At 57.9% G+C, this 19684-nt stretch overlaps 1 protein-coding gene across 1 annotated transcript in view; it reads right to left on the reverse strand.

Moving 5' to 3' along the window:
* SCART1 (scavenger receptor family member expressed on T cells 1) overlaps window positions 1-19103 on the reverse strand; it is a 20640-nt gene extending 1537 nt beyond the window's left edge. The window contains exons 1-17 of the mRNA XM_017893791.1: window positions 19001-19103; window positions 16490-16807; window positions 16005-16104; window positions 15495-15883; window positions 14394-14702; window positions 13726-14031; window positions 13267-13584; window positions 12879-13193; window positions 7352-7669; window positions 7108-7176; window positions 6717-7031; window positions 6402-6440; window positions 5517-5654; window positions 4694-4966; window positions 3188-3272; window positions 1412-1539; window positions 593-916 (exon numbers count right to left, since the gene is read on the reverse strand). Coding sequence (XP_017749280.1) covers window positions 593-916; window positions 1412-1539; window positions 3188-3272; window positions 4694-4966; window positions 5517-5654; window positions 6402-6440; window positions 6717-7031; window positions 7108-7176; window positions 7352-7669; window positions 12879-13193; window positions 13267-13584; window positions 13726-14031; window positions 14394-14702; window positions 15495-15883; window positions 16005-16104; window positions 16490-16807; window positions 19001-19067 — 3811 coding nt within the window. The 5' untranslated portion in view covers window positions 19068-19103. The remainder of the gene's footprint in view (window positions 1-592; window positions 917-1411; window positions 1540-3187; window positions 3273-4693; window positions 4967-5516; window positions 5655-6401; window positions 6441-6716; window positions 7032-7107; window positions 7177-7351; window positions 7670-12878; window positions 13194-13266; window positions 13585-13725; window positions 14032-14393; window positions 14703-15494; window positions 15884-16004; window positions 16105-16489; window positions 16808-19000) is intronic.
* Window positions 19104-19684: the final 581 nt, after the last annotated feature.

Here is a 19684-nt window from a genome sequence, read left to right on the forward strand (position 1 = left end):
GGAAAGGGCAGGGTCCCAGCCAGAGCCTGAGCAGGACAGGGCTGCTGAAATCTGGGGCAGATCCAGGAGCTCAGAGCCTCCTGAGTGGGCCCCGACAAGGGAGACCACAGGAGCAGAAAGCTGAGATGAGGGCCGGAGGGAGCACCTCACTCAGCACCAGCCTCCACACCTGCCTGAGCCCCCAGGCCGGTGCCTCCACTCGTGCCAGCCACTCAGGGGAGGAAGAGAGGACCCTTCACCCCACAAGGTCCTGTGGTCACCACTGGCCCCCAGTGTTTGATGGTTGCCACGAGTCAGTTGAACCCAAAAGGACTGAACTCGGGCTGGAATCCTGGCCAGGGCTGGCCTCGGTGTGTAATATGTCCCTCAATTGTGCTGTGCTGTCTGGGCCTTTGGAGGGGACACATGTGGGGTCATACAGTGCCATGAGGGTCTGAGGGTCACAGCACTGGAGTCACAGGCACCCCAGGAAGAAGGGTCTTGTCTTCCACCCAGGGGGACTCAGGCAACACCCCTCCTCCCCAAAGTGAAGGTCGTGGGTGGGGACAGGGCCACAGACTGGCAGAAGTGGCTCCCGGGGCACCCATCCTACCTGAGCAGTGGACTGCACCGATGCACTCACACTCACAGCCGTTAATTGACCCCCACTTCCCCAGGGAGCAGTCCCAGAGCGAGGCCTCCACACCCTGGCACTGCACACCCTGCAGCAAGGACTGGTGAGCCTCCTGGGGCCACACCACATACGTGGGGACATAGAGGGCACGACCGCAGCCCAGCTGCCTGCAAATCACAGATGCCTCCCGCAGGCCCCAGTGGTCCCCACACACCAGGCCCTGCTGCCCCAGGGACTGCACCTGCAGGAGGCCCTCGCAGCGGTTTCCACCCCTCACCAGGGCCAGGGACTCTGCAGCGGGAGCTTCGGGGACAAGAACATAGGAAAGGCGTCATGGCAAGGTACCCTTGAGTACTTTATGCCCAGAACGTCCAAAGTTAGAAATCTAACTTTCACCTTCCAGCCCAGTTTGCACCTTACTCTTGATTTTCCCAAGTTTTCTCGCACATTATTTGGATGTCACCAATGACATGAACAAACTTAAATATCAACAAAAATGAACAAAATGTTAACAAAAACGGCCTAAGGACCATTTTCTGAGGAAATTCAATGAAGTGAAGGTCCCAGCCTTCCACATGCATTTGGAAGGCCCACAGAAAACAAGTTTGTGATCACTCTGCCCACTCACGAGCCCCGCAGCGGACACCCCAGCCCTCTGTGGTCGCCAGCTGAGGCTCCCAGGATTCACAGCAAGGAGCAGACGGGACCACTGTGGTGTCGTGGCCCCCTCCCCCATGGAATGTCCTGGACACTGGGGCTCTGACCCCCAGCGCCCTGCAGGCAGCGGCACACACTCACCGGGAGGGCGGGTCCAGCAGGCCAGGAGCAGGGGCCACAGTCCCAGAGGGAACAATGCCATGCCTGGCCACTCTGCTGCTGCCGTGCCCCAGGCTGATGCTCTCGTGGCAGGGACGTGTGTTCTGCCCCTGGACGGAAGGTGGACGCCGACTCAGTGTGACACCTTTCTGAGAAGGAAGCCCGTGCACGCCCTCGCCTCCTCCCCCCATATCAGAGCTGTCATCTGTCACCCGTGCCTCAGCCCAGACGGTGCCAGCAGCGTGTGGTGAGGCCAGGCTGGGCTTCCTGCAGCTGGTGCCCAATGCAGCCCCAGGTGTGAGATGGACCAGTGAGGGCCCATTCTCAGCAAGGCCCTGGTGGCCACGGGTGCTGACACAAGGGCCTGGCAGGGGAAGGATGGACCTTCTCTGCCTCTCACAAAAGGTGCGGCTGAAGACCTAGGGTTGTGCCAAGCTCATGCGCTGTGAACACACAGACCTAGCAATGGGAGCAAAATTCTGAAAAACGTGTGTGCCCTGCGACCTGAATTCGTAAGGGATGCATGGCCTCCCTGTGAGGCTGTGTCCTTGGGAAGCCACCAAATCCAACAGAGGATTAAATCAATGATGCGGCATCGGAGACAAGGCCGGAAAGGGGCAGCGTTTACACACGGCTGGATAAACACTTGCATTTGGGCAAGTCTATATGCCAGCTGCATGCTTTTAGAGATGGGGTTTCATCATGTTGCCCAGGCTGGTCTCGAACTTTTGGACTCAAGTGACCCGCCTACCCTGGCCTCTTAAAGTGCTGGGATTACAGGCATCAGCCACACCCCGTCTGGCCTGTTTTTAAATGTACAATAATTAAGCATGTTATTATTTTATAAGCAGCATAATATCAATAAAGGTTAATTTCCAGTAGATTTGCCAGAGAACCAATTCAGGTCAGGGTGACTCAGGTTTCTAGACCTCTATGTGCAGACCAGGAGAGTGAGAGGGAACCAGATTTCCAGAGAAGGTCACAGGCCTGTCTGCCAGGCTATGTGTGCTGGAGCCCCGCGCCTGGGACCTGCCGCTGCCTCAGGTGCTTCACCGCACTCTGACTTGCAAAGGGCCTCTTTAGTGCCCTGCACGTGGAGTCAGGAAGGTGAAAGCCCTGGGGAGGCCTTGGGGGAGGGTTTGCAGCTCTAGGTCCCCATGTCTGTGCCAATCGCTATAAAAAAAAAACTCATAAAAACACTGCTGCTGGGGGACCGAGGGGAAGAAACGGGAGGGGTGAGGCCAGCACACACGGCAAGGCTGGAGCGGGCGAGGCTGGCACACACGGCAAGGCTGGGAGGGGCGAGGCCGGCACACACGGCAAGGCTGGAGGGGGCAGCGACACCAGGGTCCTCCCCGTGGCACTGACAGCTTCACTCTGCTCCCCAAGTGTCCTCCAGGTCCATGTCTCATGCTCACACCTCATCCCATTTCCTGCCACCTCGCTGCTCTCTCCCCCACAGCCCCTCTACACACCTCATGCCTCCCTGCCCTCACCCACCCCAGGGACCACCCACATGCCCTACCCCCCACCTTGCCCTAAGGACACGCCTCACACAGAGTCAAGCCCGGTTGGCCAACCCTCGATTAGGGGTTGTTGCCTGAGAACAGGCCCTGCCGGTTCTCGGAGGGTAAGGTGTGCTCAGACGGTAGGTAAGCCCTCTGCCCTCAGCTCCATCAGGAGCTGCTCCAGCTGCACCCCAAGAAGCTGGCCACACATCCTCAGCACCGCACTCCTGCCCAGAGGCCCTGTCCACACTCTCTGGACGTCCCCTCAGCATCTTCATTGGGCTTCCTGTCTGAGGAAGGGGGCTTCTGGTTTATCTTCTCCACCCAAGGTGGTCCTTGGACCCAAGCAGGGGCCCCCCTCACAATCCCAGGAAGTTGGGACAGAGGAGGGGTTTGGGGGATGGCGGGCAGCGTGCAGAGAGACCCCAAGGGTGCAGCTGGGGTCCTCATTGCTTACGGAGCCAGTGTCAGTGAGGCCAACAGCACGCTGCCCACACGCCAGGGCAAACACAGAGGCCAGACAGAGGCCCGCACGGCCGAAAGACCCTACAGGTGACGACTCACTGGATGTTTAGACCTGGGTGTTTCCAGTATGCTGGAACCTGAGATGAAGAAGTCAGACAAGACCTAAACATGCCTGACGGGTGCTGCGTGGTGGAATCCTGGGTGGGTGGGATTGTTGGTGGGTTAGGTCCTGGGAGGGTGTGGTCAGCAATGAGGATGGTCAGGGAAGGCTTCGGGGCCCATCAGAGCAATGCAGCTGTAAGCAATGGAGATTCTGACCTCAAGCGCCCAGCGGAGCCCTCGCCATCTCCCTCAGCACTGTGTGTGCAGATGAAAGGCAGGAACCCAGGGGTGGTTCATCAGGGAGCCACACTGAAGGTTGGGCCCCTAACCTTGGAAGTCAGGTGGCAGCAGAGACAAGAAATGATCCAAGAGTTTGCTGGATTGGGAGACCCCTGACCCTCCTGCCTGAGTTCCAGGAGGAGTAGCCCACATCCCAACTCAGTAAAACAGTGAAAACAATGTGGACTGGAAACACACACAGTCGCCCTCAGACGAGAAGACAAAGGACCAGGTGAGGCAGACAGCTGGGCCCAGAACAGAACCTGGACCATGATGGTGTCTGTTGAATGTTTCTGGATTGAATTAATGATGGATAAGTGAGTTCAAAGAGAGTTTAATAACATCTGTTTTGAGAGCGAGGACAAGGAAGACCCCAGCCTTCCCTGGTTTATCCCACTGTCCCCTCACACTGACATCCCCACTGTCAGCTCCAGGTCATCACATCCTGGGGCAGAGGCCACCATGGTCTTCCATCTCAGCCTCAGCTTCGGGACCCAGGCTGAAAGGAGCCCCACCTGTGTTTAGGGAGACAGACACAGGGTCCATTGGGGTGCTGAGCGATTTCTCAAAGCCCAGGAGTTCTCATCTCCTGGTTTCTTGCTGGGAAGCAAAGCCTCAAAGGGACAAGAAGGGGACACCGTGGGTTGGGAGACAGTGATATGGCTTCTCACAGTGACCTGGGCTGCCCAGGGCCCCTCCTGCAGCCGACTGGGACAAGGTGCTGGAAGGACACTGCTCAGCTGCAAAAGCAACCCAAATATAGACCTATAACCTCCCTAAGTCCACATCTACCCACTGGGAGATGCAGCTTCGAAGGGACAGCCAGAAGCCCTAATGCCCCAGGCCTGAGACAGGAGAGAAAGTCACGGACACGTGAGAAGCAGCTCTCAGGTTCTTTAAATGTAGGCGCTGGCCAGAGCGGAGCCCTCTGCATAGAAGCAGTACAGCAGGAAGAGCACCATGGATGCCAGGGCACAGAGGTGCACACCTGCGGGGCTCAGCCGCACCCTGGCCTCCTCCGCCTCCTCCCCAGCGCCGTCCTCAGGCTCTCCCGCATCGTCATAGTCCTCTTCCAGGCCCAGGTCCCCGGATCCTGCAGGTCCCTCGTCTTTCTCCCCCATGGGGAAGGCTCCGATGTCCTCATAGACACCCTCTGAGGACAGATGGCCTGACATGTCCCAACCTGCAAAGGCCCCACCAGAATGTTCTAGAAGAAATGTTCCTGCAGTCCAAGCCCACCCTGCCTGGCCCCTGCGGTCTCTCATGCACACCAGGAGCACCCCTGGCTCCTCTGTCAGCAGCCCCCACAGACAGCAAAGACCCCCCAGCCAGAGGCCACTTTCTACTCAGGGCACCCAGGAATGCGGTCCTAGGGTGGGACCGGTGGTCTCAGCCTCTGAACACACCCAGGAAAGCCCCCCATTGGACATAAGTCATAAGGAGTCAGCAGAATCCTGAAGCCCATTCTCACTCCAGACAGCCCTGGGAGTGTGGATTTCTTTGATCCAGCATATCGCGGGGGCAAAGCAAGACTCAGACTCAGGGTCCCTGAGGCCCCAACAGCTCGTGGGTCCACGGAGAGTCACTGAGCAGTCACCATGGGGAAGGCCACTTAGCATGCAGGGCAGTGACCAGGACAGAAAGGGTCTGCAATGACAGGGGCCCCACAGAGCATGCCCCCCAGCCTCCCCACCCCAGGCCCCTGCTCACCACACCTGGGCACGCCCACCTACCCCTGCAGGCTGCTCTGCGGTGGCACCACTGCCTGCCCAGGAACAGGGAGATGATGCCCAGGAGGGAGCCAAGGACCAGGCAGGTGATCTCAGGCATGGCCCAGGCCTTGTGGGCAGGTGGAGGGGCCAAGGGAGGGGCTGTGGGGCACAGTGAGAGGCGGGGCATGCTGTGCACCTGGGCTGCCTGGGCCATTGTGACCCTGGCCCTGGAGGGCCCCAGCCTCACAGGGATGGGGGCCACCCCAGGAGAGGTGGGCCTTTGTGCTGCCTGAACAGGCGCTCCTCCCATGGAGAGACAGGTTGAGGCCACCACACGAGAGGCCCAGGTGGAGGGCCCAAGTGGAAGAATCCGGGAAGCTTGCAGGCCCAGATAGTGGGTACGAGCGAGGAAGGCCCACGTGGGAGGGCACAGGTGGACAAATCCTGCTGTGTAGGCCCAGAGAGCGGGTACAGTTGGGAGGGCACAGGTGGGGAGGCATGAGTGCAGGGCTGAGGTGGAAGGCACAGGTGGGAAAATGCAGGTATGTGGGCCCAGATAGGAGCATCAGAGGATGATCTGGGAGGGGGTGAGGCCTGTGGAATGCGCTTAGCATCCTGACTGCCCTCTGCCCTCAGCTCTGCCTTGAACACAGACCTAGGGTCCAAGGGGCCACAGCTTTCGAGGGCCAAGCTCCCCGAAGCCACCAAGGCAAAGACCCCAGAGAAGTGGCTGTGTGGGGCCTGGGGTCTCTGTCCTCCACATCCCCAGATCCCCATATATTCACTCAGGTGGGCACAGGGAGGGAGGGGGGGTGTTCTGGTCGTGATGGTCAGCCCTGAGCCCCAGTGCATGTCCCTGCGGGGTCAGACATACAGGAGGGGGGTGAGCATGAGAAAGCCACCTACCCAGCGGCGGCAGGGGCAGCACAGTGGTCTTTGGGGAACCTGCAGTAAACGGTGGCAGGTGAGGACCGGGATGGGGAGGCAGCTACGGCCCTGAGCCGCACAGACCCTCACCCAGACCGCCGCAGCGGCAGCCCAGCCCACGCACCTGAGCGGACAGGACTGGTCCCCGGCAGCCTGGCCAGGAGCACCCACAAGGGACCACGCCTTGGGCAGCCTCAGGGCTGGGTGCTGGGGATCCGCTTGAGGGGAAAGGGGACGGAGACCACCACAGGACTCCACCAGCGCCCCTCTTCCCAGCCCCCCGCCCCCACTCACCCAAGCAGCGCACGCCCGCGTCCTCCTTGTGCGCGCAGTCTCCGCGTCCCCACCGCTCCGCAGGGCAGCCCCGCAGGGACGCCTCGCTGCCCCGGCACCCCACCTCGTCCAGCCACACGGGTCCGGAGCCAGGGCCAAAGGCGGCGGCCCCCAGGGCGGCGACGGCCCGACCACAGCCCAGCTGGCGGCACACGACCTCCGCGTCCGCCAGGTCCCAGCCGTCGTCACACACGGTGCCCCAGGAGCCCGCGTGCCAGAGCTCCACGCGCCCGGAGCAGCGGGCCTCGCCCCCGCGCACGCGCAGCGCGCCCTCCTCTGGAACAGGGGCTGCCGTCACTGCGGGGGCTGGACCGGGACGGGAAGGAGGACAGGGACAAGGACAGAGGGGTACCTGGGCAGCCGAGCGAGGAGGAGCAGTTGAGGGGCTCCCCAGCAGCCTGTGGCCTGTCCTCTGACAATCCTGCAGGTTAAACAGCAGCTCTGAGCGCATCGGTGCCTGGAGAAGCTTCAGAAACAAGGCTGTGGATCCCAGTGACCCCCAGGCCCAAGCTCTGATTCGATGGCATCCCCTGCCAGTGACCTGTCAGGACAGATGAACCTCTTCCCGGGCACCCCCAGAGACCTCCAATGCCCACCTGCACAGGTAATCCAGGCCTGCTCTCGAAGGTCACAGGAATGCGGGTGCCACGGATGGGAAGGGCATTGCCACAGAGTGGAGTTGCGCAGCCTACGGCACTGGATGTTGTCCACCCAGGCGGTCCCGGTGCCGGCAGAGGGGAAGGGCCTGTTCTCCAGCCATCCCCACTCCCCACACCCCAGCTGCTTGCAGATGATGGACAAGGAGAGGTCCTTCAGGGCATTGCTGCACACGGCGCCCCAGGTCCCATTGTAGAACACATCCAGCCACCCAGCACAGCAGCAGGTCCCACCTCGCAGCCTCAGAGCCACCGACTCTGCAAGGCAAGCACAGTCAGGCCAAGGAGTGCCCTGCCTGGACACCACGGGCAGTCTCAGAAGGAGGGGACTAGACTCAGGGGGTCCCAGCGCTGAGATCAGTTATAGAAACAGTGTGAAGCTTTTTTGGAAAATTTAAAGCAGAGCTACAACACAATCCAGCAATCCCACTGCTGGGTATAGACCCAGAGGAAATGAAATCAGCACAGCAGAGACATCTGCACGCCCAGGTTCACCGCAGCACTACTGACAATAGCCAAGATGTGGAATCAGTGTAAATGTCCAACAACAGATACATGGATACAGAAAACACAGCAGTTACTCAGCCATTTAAAAAAACAAAACAAAACAAAAATAATAATAATAATAATAAAATCCCATTATTTGCAGCAATACAGATGGAACTGGAGGACACTGTGTTAAGTGAAACAAGCTAGGAACAGAAGTTAAACACCCCATGTTCTCACTCACAAATGGAAGCTTTAAAAAAGTTGATCTCCTAGAAGTAAAAAGCAGAACAGAGGATACTAGAGGTTGGGAAGGGTTGGGGGAGGGAGGGACAGGAGGAGATCTGTAAAGATACAAAATTACAGCTGGATAAGAGGAATAAATCTAGCGTTCTGTAGCGCCATAGGGTGACCGTAATTAACAGTCTATTATTTGGTTTCAAATCGCTGGACGGAGGATATTGAATGTTCCCAACACGAAGAAATAAACATGTCTGAGATGATTGTTTGCTAATCACCCTGATCTTACCACTACACATTACACGGATTGAAACACCACTATGTACCCCATACAGATGTACGAAGATTGTCAATTTAAAAAAATAAAACAGAAATGTAGTACATAGATGCTATGGAATCCTGTTCAGCTTCAAACAAGAAGGAAATTCTGTGATCCGTGACAACATGGATGAACCTGGAGGACATTATGTTAAATGAAATAAACCAGGAATGAAAAGACAAATTCTGCATGATCCCACTTACATATGGGAGCAAAAAAAAAAAAAAAGTCAACTACATAAAAACAATAGAATGTGGTTATCAGGGGCAGCTGGCGGGGGAATGGGGAGAAGTAGGCCAAAGGGCACACAACTGTGCAGGATGAATAAATCTAGAAACCCAACATACAGCAGGAGGAATGTAGTTAATAATATGGGATTGTACACTGGAAATTTGCTAGGAAAGTAGATTTTAGGTGCTCTTACCACGAAACCAAGCGTAACTTTGCGAGATGGTAGAATGTTCATTGGCTTGACTGTAGTAATTATTTAACTGTGTGTGTGTGTGTGTGTGTGTGTGTGTGTGTGTGTGTGTGTACCTCAGCCCCATGTTCAGAGATAGCTTTGGTCCTGACTGATCAGTGCCCAAATATGTTCAATGTTACCCTTGGAGCAGTGTAGAGTCCAACAGACTAATATGGTCACCTAATGGCATGTTAGACAATTATTTAAAGCTATGCCATGAAGCACTGTAGTAACATTTTAAAAATACCTGTACCAGGATAATTGGAGAACACTGGGTATAAATTGCATCCGAAAGGATCATATCTAATTAAAATAAGCTTAGAAAAAATACTGGAAAGAAATTCATGGTAATAGAATACAAAAGTGTTCACAAGTATCCCCTGCCTGGTTCCACACCCTCTCACTGAGTCAGTGCCCCAGTCCTTGAGTCCTGGCTGCCTCAGGACTTGGGCCAAGGAATAGGGTCTGAGACTCTCTGCCTGTTCCTAGGCTGACACTGCTATCATTTTTAGAACCAAGGCTGGATCATGACAGAAACAGAGCCTCCACCACTCCTGCCTTCAGCCAGGGCCCAGAAGCAGGGCTCCACCTAACCATCAAGTGACCGAAGGCACTGAGGGAGCCTGGCTGGGACAGAGAACCACCAGGCTGAGCACAGCCAAAGGCAGTGACCACAGAAGCCGGAGCCACACACATCCCTGCTGCCTGTGTGGGGCTGGTTACTCAGCATCAATTTCACGTACGTTACATATTCACGGTGGCTTTATCTCCGGCTGTTGCGATTACAGATGGTTTTTTCTTTCAAATTTTTTGGACTCAAATTTTAACACCATGTAACATACTTTATATTTCATTCTCTCAAAAATATTAGCAATATAGTATTTTTGTAAAGTCTATCAAGAGATATCCTCTACCTGTGTCTAGAAATTACTGTTCTAATTATTTAAAATGGCTCCTGTCCCTCAGATATGAAAAGTCCCATCTGCTTTCCCAAAACAATTGAAGTTTGTACCCTGGACATATGGACAGGACCTTGGGCAAAGCAGCAGCACAGGCAGGAGACACAGGCCATGGGGGCAGCCCGGAGCTGAGCAGGGCTGCGTGGCCTGCCTGTCCATCTGCCCACAAATGGGACAGCGGGAGCCGTGAGCGCCCCACCCCACCCTGGGGATGCAGTCCTGTCAGGCAGGGACCCTGAGGAGCCTGGAGGGGCCAGAAGTGACCGAGGCATAGCTGAGACCCAGATGAAAAAGAGGCAGCCCCGGGAATTGAACTGGCCGTGCCCAACGTGCTGGCTCCAGCAGACGGTCTGATGGCCAGATGCCTGCAGATGCCAGCTCAGGTGGGGTCCCCAGGATGAAGCTTCACAGACAAACAGATAAAGCAGCCACCGGAGGAAAATGCTGCAAACCAGAGACCAACGACCACATGGAAGATGCAGAGGAAGGGCTAACATCAGCCGCTTTCCACGGAAACCAGCAGAATGTTCTAGAAAATGACCTGCCATTCTCACTGAGATGTCAGAAAAAGATGGACCTTTTATGAGAGTGGAGCATAATGTCATTAGAAGAAAACAAGCTGCTGAGAATAAAGACACAAAAATGAGGTGACAGACGAGGTGAGGAGGGCAAAATGATACACCAGAGGACCGAAGAGCAGAATCGACAGAAACGCAGATTGTGGTGTGCCACCTAGAGAAATGCCCCAAGAATGCCTGGGGAAGGAGCCACGCCAAAATTAATTTCAGAAACATAGAGAAGACCCAAACTCACGAGACTCCAGCATTGCATACAAAGAACGCAACAATTGAAATAAATGTAATAATCCAAGATACCGCTGAAGAACACGTTTCTGAAGTACAATATGAACCAAAATCGATGAGAAGAGCCCACACTTGGATGAGCTGCCAGAGTCTCTGCCGGCATCCAGCGTCTCCCCGGGGATTGCCTGGAAAGACTGCAGGTCAGGTGGGGAGCCCATGACCCGGTCACTCACAGGCTTCTCTGGAGAACCCACCCCCCAAAATGACAAAATTCCATCACCCAAGAATGACCACACCTGGACAAGATGAGACCACAAAGACTCTCGGGTATGCGTGAATAATAATAATAATAATAAATCTCATCCACCACCTCAAAAATAGTCTGCAAAATGGCCAGGTACGGTGGCTCACACCTGTAATCCTAACACTTTGGGGGGCTGAAGCAGGTGGACTACTGTGGGCGGCAAGCCACCGAGGCACTGAGGCAACAGACCGAGGGCACGAGCTGTGCCAGTGTAATAAAATATATAAAATAACAAGCGTTATACCAGATCCAGATCATAGATATGATTATGTATGAATATCATTAATCATTAGTTGGTAGCAGTTACTCTTTATTCCAATATTATAATAATCCTCGCTCTACAATCATAACCTAGGAAAAACCAGGCCATACAGAGATAGGAGCTAAGGGGACATAGTGAGAAGTGACCAGAAGACAAGTGTGAGCCTCTGTTATGCCCGGGCAGGGCCACCAGAGGGCTCCTTGGTCTAGCGGTAACGCCAGCATCTGGGAAGACGCCAGTTGCCAAGTGGACTGGGGTCTAGCGGTAGCATCGGTGCCAAGGAAAAACACCCACTACTTAGCAGACCAGGAAAGGGAGTCTCCCTTTCCCCGGGGGAGTTTAGAGAAGACTCTACTCCTCCACCTCTTGTGGAGGGTCTGACATCAGCCAGGCCCACCCACAGTTATCTGGAGGCCTAATGATCTCCCTGTGATGCTGTGCTTCAGCAGTCACGCTCCTGGTCTGCCTTCATGTTCCATCCTGAACACCTGGCTCTGCCTTTTAGATAGCAGTAGTAAAATTAGTGAAAGTATTAAAGTCTTTGATATTTCTGAAAAGAGCATAGAAGAAATAATGACGTAAGCTGTCCTCTCTCTCTGCCTCAGCCACCTAAAAGGGAAGGGCCCCTGTCCGGTGGACATGTGACTCACATGACCTTATCAATCACTGGAGATGGCTCACACTCTTTACCCTGCCCCTTTTACCTTGTATCCAATAAATAACAGCGCAGCCAGGCATTCGGGGCCACTACTGGTCTCCGCGTCTTGGTGGTGGTGGTCCCCTAGGCCAGCTGTCCTTTCTTTTATCTCTTCGTCTTGTGTCTTTATGTCTACAATCTCTTATCCCTGCACACGGGAAGAAAAACCCACCGTCCCTGTGGGGCTGGACCCTACAGATTGCTTGAGTCTAGGAGTTTGAGACCAGCCTGGGCAACATGGTGAAACTCCATCTCTACAAAAATAAACATTAGCCAGACATGGTGGCACATGCCTGTAGTCCCAGCTACTTTGGAGGCTGAGGCAGGAGGATCGTTTGAGCCTGGGAAGCAGAGGTTGCACTGAGTCAAGACTGCATCATTGCACTCTAGCCTGAGCAAGACTTTGTAAAAAAAAAAAAAAAAAAAAAAAAATTCTGCAAAAAGTTCTCCAGTACCCCAAAATATGGATCAAAATTAAGACTCTGAAGCCAGTGGCAGTGCTCACTTCTGTAGTCCCAGCAGCTTGGGAGGCTGAGGCTGAGGGATCCCTGGACTACGGGAGGTCAAGACTGCAGTGACATGTGATTGGGCCACTGCACTCCAGCCTGGGCAACGCAGTGAGACCATCTCAAAACAAATATATATATTCGTGAATTCCGGATGGAAACTTCAAGCTCACTTGAGCTGGTGATGGTGGAAAAGGAGCCCAGGCGGGGCTGCTCCAGGAAGCTGACCAGCTCCAGGTGCAGGAAACCAAAGCGCTTTGCCCGGTGCCGTTTACTATACCAAGAGGAACCTCACCCAATACATTGTGGAAGTTCTGCATTCAAGGAAGACAACAGCTCCTGATATTTTAACGTAATTCTGGAAAGCAAGTACGCACGTTTCTATGTAATAAAACAGCATGATCGTTTGATACCCAACTGCGGCTCACCTGAGCAGAAGACGCCGGCGTCCTCCTTGTGCCTGCAGTCGTGCTGGCCCCAGCCCGCCGACGGGCACTGCCACAGAGCAGACTCCTGGCCCTGGCAGCCCAGCTCGTCCAGCCAGATGCGCCCTGCCCCGGCTCCGAAGTGTGCGGCCCCCAGGGCGCTCAGGGCACGGCCACAGCCCAGCTGCCTGCAGACCACGTGCGCGTCCTGCAGGTCCCAGGCGTCGTCACACACGGTGCCCCACGCGCCCCCGTGCAGCACCTCCACGCGCCCCGCACAGCGCCCCGGCCCCGCGGCCAGCCGCACCCCGAGGCTCCCTGTGGAGAGACAGAGTCAGGGCGCCCAGGACCGCGCGGCGACGGGCCCCTGGGGATGCGGTTCTGCCCTCACCAGAGCACACCACGCCGGCGTCCCGCGAGGTTCCCGCGGGCTCCTGCAGGGTCGCGGACACGTTGCACTGAGTCAGGCGGGTCTCGGTGCCCAGACAGCGCGCGCGGCTCAGCGACACCTGGACCGACCCGCGGCTGGGGGCAGGTGCGTCATAGGCTTGTTCGGCCGCTCCGCACCCGAGCTGCCGGCACACCACGTCCGCGCCGCGCAGGTCCCAGGCATCGTCCAGGACGCGGCCCCACACGCCCTCCAGGGAGACCTCCACGCGGCCATCACAGCGGCTCTGTCCTTCCCTCAGCCGCAGGCCGTGGGGCAGACCTGGGGATGGGGACGCACAGGGGACCCAGGGTGTCCGCGGGAGGGGCCCAGAACCACCCCACAGCAGGGCCCCTCCCTCTCCACCCCCTCTGTCCATGCCTCTCACTCACCCTCCTCCTCCACAGCCCTGGATGCACCCACCTGAGCAGACTGCGGAGGCTGAGTTTCCCGGGGCACAGGCCGGGGCCCCCAGGGTGCTTACTGGGCAATTCCACAAGTAGGGTTCTGTCCCCTCACAGTGAAATGCGTCAGGCCAGATGGCAGCGTCCCCGTCCCCAAAATGGCCTCCTCGAGGTGCAGCCACCGCGTTGCCGCAGTTGAGCTGGTGGCAGAGGACGGTGGCGTCTGCTATGTCCCAGTGGGTGGCACAGAGGGGCGCCCAGGACCCCTGCACCTGGAGCTCCACACGGCCCTCACAGCTGCTGCTGCCATTGACCAGCCTGAACTCTGGGGGAGAGGAGGAGTCAGTGTGGCTCCCAGACAGCAGACCCAGCACATGGCTGGCTGTGGTCATTTCCTTCCTTCACACCCAGTGGGGTGGGCACAGAGCCCAGCCTTGCTCTCACCAGCTCCTCTGCCCTCCTCTGCCTCAGCATGCAGCTCATACAGCTCTCTAGAAGAATCTGATCTTAGCTGCAGCCTTGGGGCACATCACTCTACACCCAGTCTCTTCCCTGCTTCTTTCAAGCAACAGAAGCAAATATCAAAAGCACCCACACCTACCAGCCAGAGGCAACTTTAGGGCATGAAGGGATTTGGCAGAGAACAAGGCAGGGATGAGCCTTCAGAGCCCACACACAGGACCTCACCTGAGCACCTGAGCCCTGCGTCATGGCCGGGCCCACACTGGCTCCCATTTCCCCGCGGGCAGTGGAACAGCAGCGACTCGTTGCCTGCACAGTGGAAGGTCTCCGACCACACCGGCCCCGAGCCCCGGCCGAAGCGGGAACCCTTGGGTGTGGACACCGCCGCCCCACACTGCAGCTCCCGGCACACCACGTGGGCTGTGGCCAGGTCCAGGTCTGTGTCACAGATGGTGCCCCAGGTCAGGCCGCGCCTCACCTCCAGGCGCCCGGCGCAGGGGTGCTCACCGCCCACCAGCTGGGCCTCTGTGTGTCCTGGGGGCAGACATCCTCTCAGGCAGGAGACAGGTATTCTCAGGTCAACTGCCTGGCCCTGAGCCTGAGACTGCAGAAGGCTTCAGCCAGGAGCCATCATCTGCATCTAGGCAGAGGGTCTGCCAAGCACAGGCAGGAACTTGCGGCCAAAGGCCCTTCCACCCTGCACCCAGAGAAGAGCAGGCGTCTTTGGCCGCACCGCCAAGGTCAGGGTCAGGGTCACCTGCTGCAGGTGCCCACGTATTTCACAGCCTCTGCCTGTCCGGGGCCATGACAGCAACACTCTGCAATCCCAGAGGAGAGGTCAGGGCACCCCTTGGTCCACTGAGCACCACCCTCTCTGGGGTACTGCAGCAAGCAGACTATCCACCTCGTTTCAGCTGCTCCTCATACAAGGCCAGGAGCTGTGAGGCCAGTGCAGCTCACACACACTTGAGGCAGGGCTGGGAGGACGTGACCTCTACCCAACCCCAATCCTTCTTAGACATGCAGAGATCACAGCTGAGGCAACTCCGACTTACACCAGCAGCCAGGACCCCTAGATGGCCTGCGGGTTCTGAGCCAGGACACCTCTGCGGGGCCACCAGAAACTCAGCTCCACTCTGCTGAGAACCAGCGTGAGAGCTGAGTCCCGTTCCCTCCAGCGTGCACATGCACCAGGTCTGCGCCCAATGTCTCATGTGGGACAGGGGCCCCATCCATGGGAACGCCCACCCCCTTCTCCCTGCTCTCCCCAGGTCCAGGCCCAGCACCATCCCAAGGGTCACTGGGAACATTGGGTGGCAGCCTCACCTGAGCAGACCACCTCTGCATCCAGCCGCAGGTCGCAGCCGCTGCGGAAGTTGTTGTCCAGTCTGCAGTTGCGGATGGTGGGCTCGGTGCCCCTGCAGGCCAGGTACTTCCTGACGACGCCCACGTCCCGGCGGGGGGCCTGGAGCACAGGGCCGCACCCCAGCTCCCGGCAGAACACCATGGCCTCCTCCACATGCAGGCCACAGAGGCGGTCCACCCCATTCACGTTTCTGATCTCAGGGAGTCCCGCGCAGGGACTGCGGCCCTCCGCCAGCCGGAGCTCCCGGAATGTGCCGTCTGTGGGGCACAGGCCCGTCTTCCGTAAGGTATGGACCCAGCTGCCCACATGGTCACTTGGCAGCTCCTTTTTCAGGGAGGACAGTGCTGGGCTGCAGAGGGCCAGCTTCAGGGGCAGGTGACCGGGCAGTCACCCAGGGCCCGGGGCTCAGAGAGGCCCCCTGTGCCCAGCTTCATGCTCTGCAGCTGGTCTCCTGAAACAAGGGTCCCCACAGGGTCCCTTCACACTGGGCCCCCAGATAGGAGGTCCTGGCCAGGTGGTTCCGCTTCAGAGGCAGGACGCTATGAGGGGGTCCATTCAGCCACACAAAGTCTGAGGGGCAGCTGAGGACCCTCAGGCCAGACCTCAAAGGGAAAGCATGTACCTTTCTACCATCAGCTCCCTGTGTGGTACCTGTGTGGGCCTCAGGTGTCCATAGACCCCGCCCCTGCTGGGCTGCTGCCTCTCCACGCCCAAACTGCCCCCTCTCGGCTGCTACCTCCCCATGCCTGGGCCGCACTCTGCTTCCTTCGTCCACTCTCTGACTCTCCCTGGCAGTGGTTTCTCCACAGCTGAATCTTACAGTCAGGATGGTTCCGGTGCCCAGCGAGGACCCCCTCCCAGTGAAAGCTCCAGACCCACGGCCTCCCCGCCCACCTCGGAGACCCTCCCTGTCCTCCCACTCCTCCTCCCGCCCTCTTCACCCCTCCCTACTTACTGGAGCACAGCGCGACCACCACCCATGTGTGGGGGCACGGGCTCTGGCTCCATGAGTCAAGGCTGCACTCCCAGAGGGAGGACTCGTTGCCCCGGCAGGACACGTTGTGGAGCCAGGGCTGGGCCACCTCTCCAGGCAGCGGGACATACTTGGGGGCACCCACGGCGGGACCGCAGCCCAGCTGCCTGCACACCACAGAGGCCTCTGCCAGCGTCCACTCCTGGTTGCACACGTATCCCCACACCCCGCGGTGTCGGACCAGCACCACTCCGTCGCACGTGCTGTGTCTGTACGCCAGCCTCAGAGCACCTGGTCCACCTTCAGACAGACAGGTCCAGTTAGAGGGGCCAGATCCAACCACAGGCTCAGGAGTAAGATGGCAGCAACGGCAGCTCTGGCGGCGGCAGGGAACGGCCTGCGAGGCCTCAGCAGCAAGTCGGATTCCTCTCACCACACCAAGCAGTCCCAGAGAGGGGATGGGCGCGGCTCACACAGAAACCCTCACCCCATGGGTCTCCCCGGGGGCTGCTCCCCTCCCCGGGCCTCTGAAGCCCCAACATCATGGAGTATCCCACCCCCCAGGCAAGGAAGTCCCCTGTCCTCCTGGGTCTGCAGCTGGGCGGGTCCCCCGCCCACTCTCTGCCTCCCAAGCATCATTCCCCCGCTTCCACTGGAGGCCCTGTGGTCTCCAGCCCACCACTGTCACCCCTGCCCCACCCACGTGACTGTCCACACCCCTTGGAGTGTTCCACTCACCCCTCGCTCCTGTCCTCTGCAACCCTGAGCGTCCAGGAAAACAACCCCTGCCTGCCCTCCCACTACACCAAACCCAGCCCCACTACCCCACCCATACCAGCCTTCCAGCCAGGATCTCGGTCTCCATGGTTTCCGAGCATCTCAGATGCCTCAGCACCTTCTCTTCCACCCCCCCACGGAGGCACCCCAACCACCCTCTCCAGGCCTCTGCACCCCTACATCAACGCAGCCACCCCGAGAGGAAGCACCCCTAGGAGGAACTCCATGTGGGTGGTGCTGTGTGGTCCCAGAGCAGCCTCCAGGGCCCCTGGAGGACTTTCCACACCCAGAAGAGAGCCTCCCAGATGGCAGTCAGGAGCAGAGGGGGGACCCTGCTTGGTCCAAGATGAAGACCTTTCCCTCCCACCTCGTGGGGAGCCTTGAATCCCCTCCCTCTCAGTCTTCCTCCACCTCTCCACACCCTCCAGCCTCCTCATCACCCTCCCACCTGGTTCTCCTCAGGACATGGATGCGTGCTGGTATCTGTGATTGACTGATTGATTGATTTACTTAGAGACAGAATCTCGCTCTGTCACCCAGGCTGGAGTGCAATGGTATGATCTCAGCTCATCGCAACCTCCACCTCCAGGATTCAAGCAATTCTCGTGCCTCAGCCTCCCATGTAGCAGGGATTACAGGCGCACGCCACCACAACTGGCTAATTTTTGTATTTTTAGCAGAGATGGAGTTTCACCATGTTGGCCAGGCTGATCTCAAACTCCTGACCTCAGGTAAACTGCCTGCCTTGGTCTCCCAAAGTGCTGGGATTACAGGCATGAGCCACTATGCCCGCTATGAATGGCTTTTTGTATTTTCTAAAGCTATTTCTTGTTGTAGTAGAGAATTCCGGCCCTTGTGCTTGCAATCCTTAACACAAAAGCAAATCCCTTCAACCCCAGGATTCCATCCATCTGTGGCCACACTGCTGCCTTTCCTTCAAACCCCAACCCCCTCTGCCCTCTCTGCCCTCTCTGCAGCTGCTCACAGACTCCCACCCCACCACTGGGGGTGCAGCTCCATCAGCACCAGGTCACCGCCCTGCTGGGCACCTGGACTAGCCCTGCCAGTGAAGTGCTCCTCAGCCTCGAGGGCACCCTCTCGTGCCTCCCGCGCAGCCCCACACTCGCATCATGGCTCCGTGCCCATGTACGCAGTCCCCAGGGCTCCCTCTCACCTCCAGCCTCTCCTGCTCTTCCTTCTGGCTGGACCCCCGTCTCTACAGCTGCCTGCCCTGACCCAGCAGCCCTTCCACATGGCCCCACGCCCCAGTGTCCCCACCTGGGTGCAGCATCTCCGTGGGACCCCACGCTCAACCTCACTGCCAGATGCAGCCAACCCTCCCACCTCCTTCCCAGGACCTCAGCCCTGCTCCAGGGGACATGGATGGAGCAGCCCCCGCAGGACCCCTCAGGACTCTGTTGATCGGGGTCATTGGGACCAGACACTGGGCCGTGTCCCTCATTTTGTCCAGGGCCTGACCCAGCCCTGTGCCCTGGGTTCTGAGCAGTGGGGTTAGGAGCTGGGGGCCCTGAGGTCACAGGGATCCAGCCATGTGGAGCCACCTCCCTCCTGCCCCAGCATGTCCAACGCACTCGGGGCTGAGTGAGACCCAGACAGATGGAAGGTCACTGCAGGGACCCTCACGTCCTGGGGCCTGGGCATCGGCAGAGCTGCTTCCTCCAGAAAGTTCCATGGATGAAGGAAGGAGAAACTTACCAGTGGGGACTGCCCAGAGATTGAGAAGAAGGGGCCCGAGTGCCAGGGTCCAGAGAGCTGCGTTCATGGTCCCACAGCCCTCTGGGCTTCAGCAAGTCCTCACTGCTTAGCTGGGGCAACGGTGGAGGTCACAGCCCAGAGTCACATACACAGAGGTGGGAGCTGCCAAGGACGTCCTGGGGCCAATGGAGACAGCCACAGCCTTTCCAGAGCGAATCAGCAGCTCTGCCTCTCAGCCATGAGCAGAGCAGCCAATGCCTTGCTGGCCTGAGCATCACCAGACATGGGGAGGGTGCAGGCTGTGGGTTTCCTCCCACACTGATAGCTGCTGATGGGACTAGACCCAACCGTCAGGCAGGTGGTCCAACCTGCCCACAGCACAGCATCAATGAAGCCCTGCGTCTCCCCCCTCCACCTGGGCCCGTCGGCTTCAGTCGTGCCACCGCCACAGAAGGCAGTGACGCCAGACAGCCAGGGAGGTGTCCTCCGTGCTGGCAGATGGCACTAGTAGAATTAGGGGTGGGGTAGGGTGAGGGTTTGAGTGGGAGTCCCAGCAGCACCAGAAGAATGACACAGAAGAGCTTTGCAAGAACTCTGAGAACTGAACTTTCGTTGGAACCAAAACTCTTGAGAGAAGATACAGTTAAGAATCACTCATCATAAGAAGACCCAGGGACACGACCA

Source organism: Rhinopithecus bieti, unplaced genomic scaffold (genome assembly GCF_001698545.2).
Source record: "Rhinopithecus bieti isolate Rb0 unplaced genomic scaffold, ASM169854v2 scaffold_24263, whole genome shotgun sequence".
NCBI lineage: Eukaryota > Metazoa > Chordata > Mammalia > Primates > Cercopithecidae > Rhinopithecus > Rhinopithecus bieti.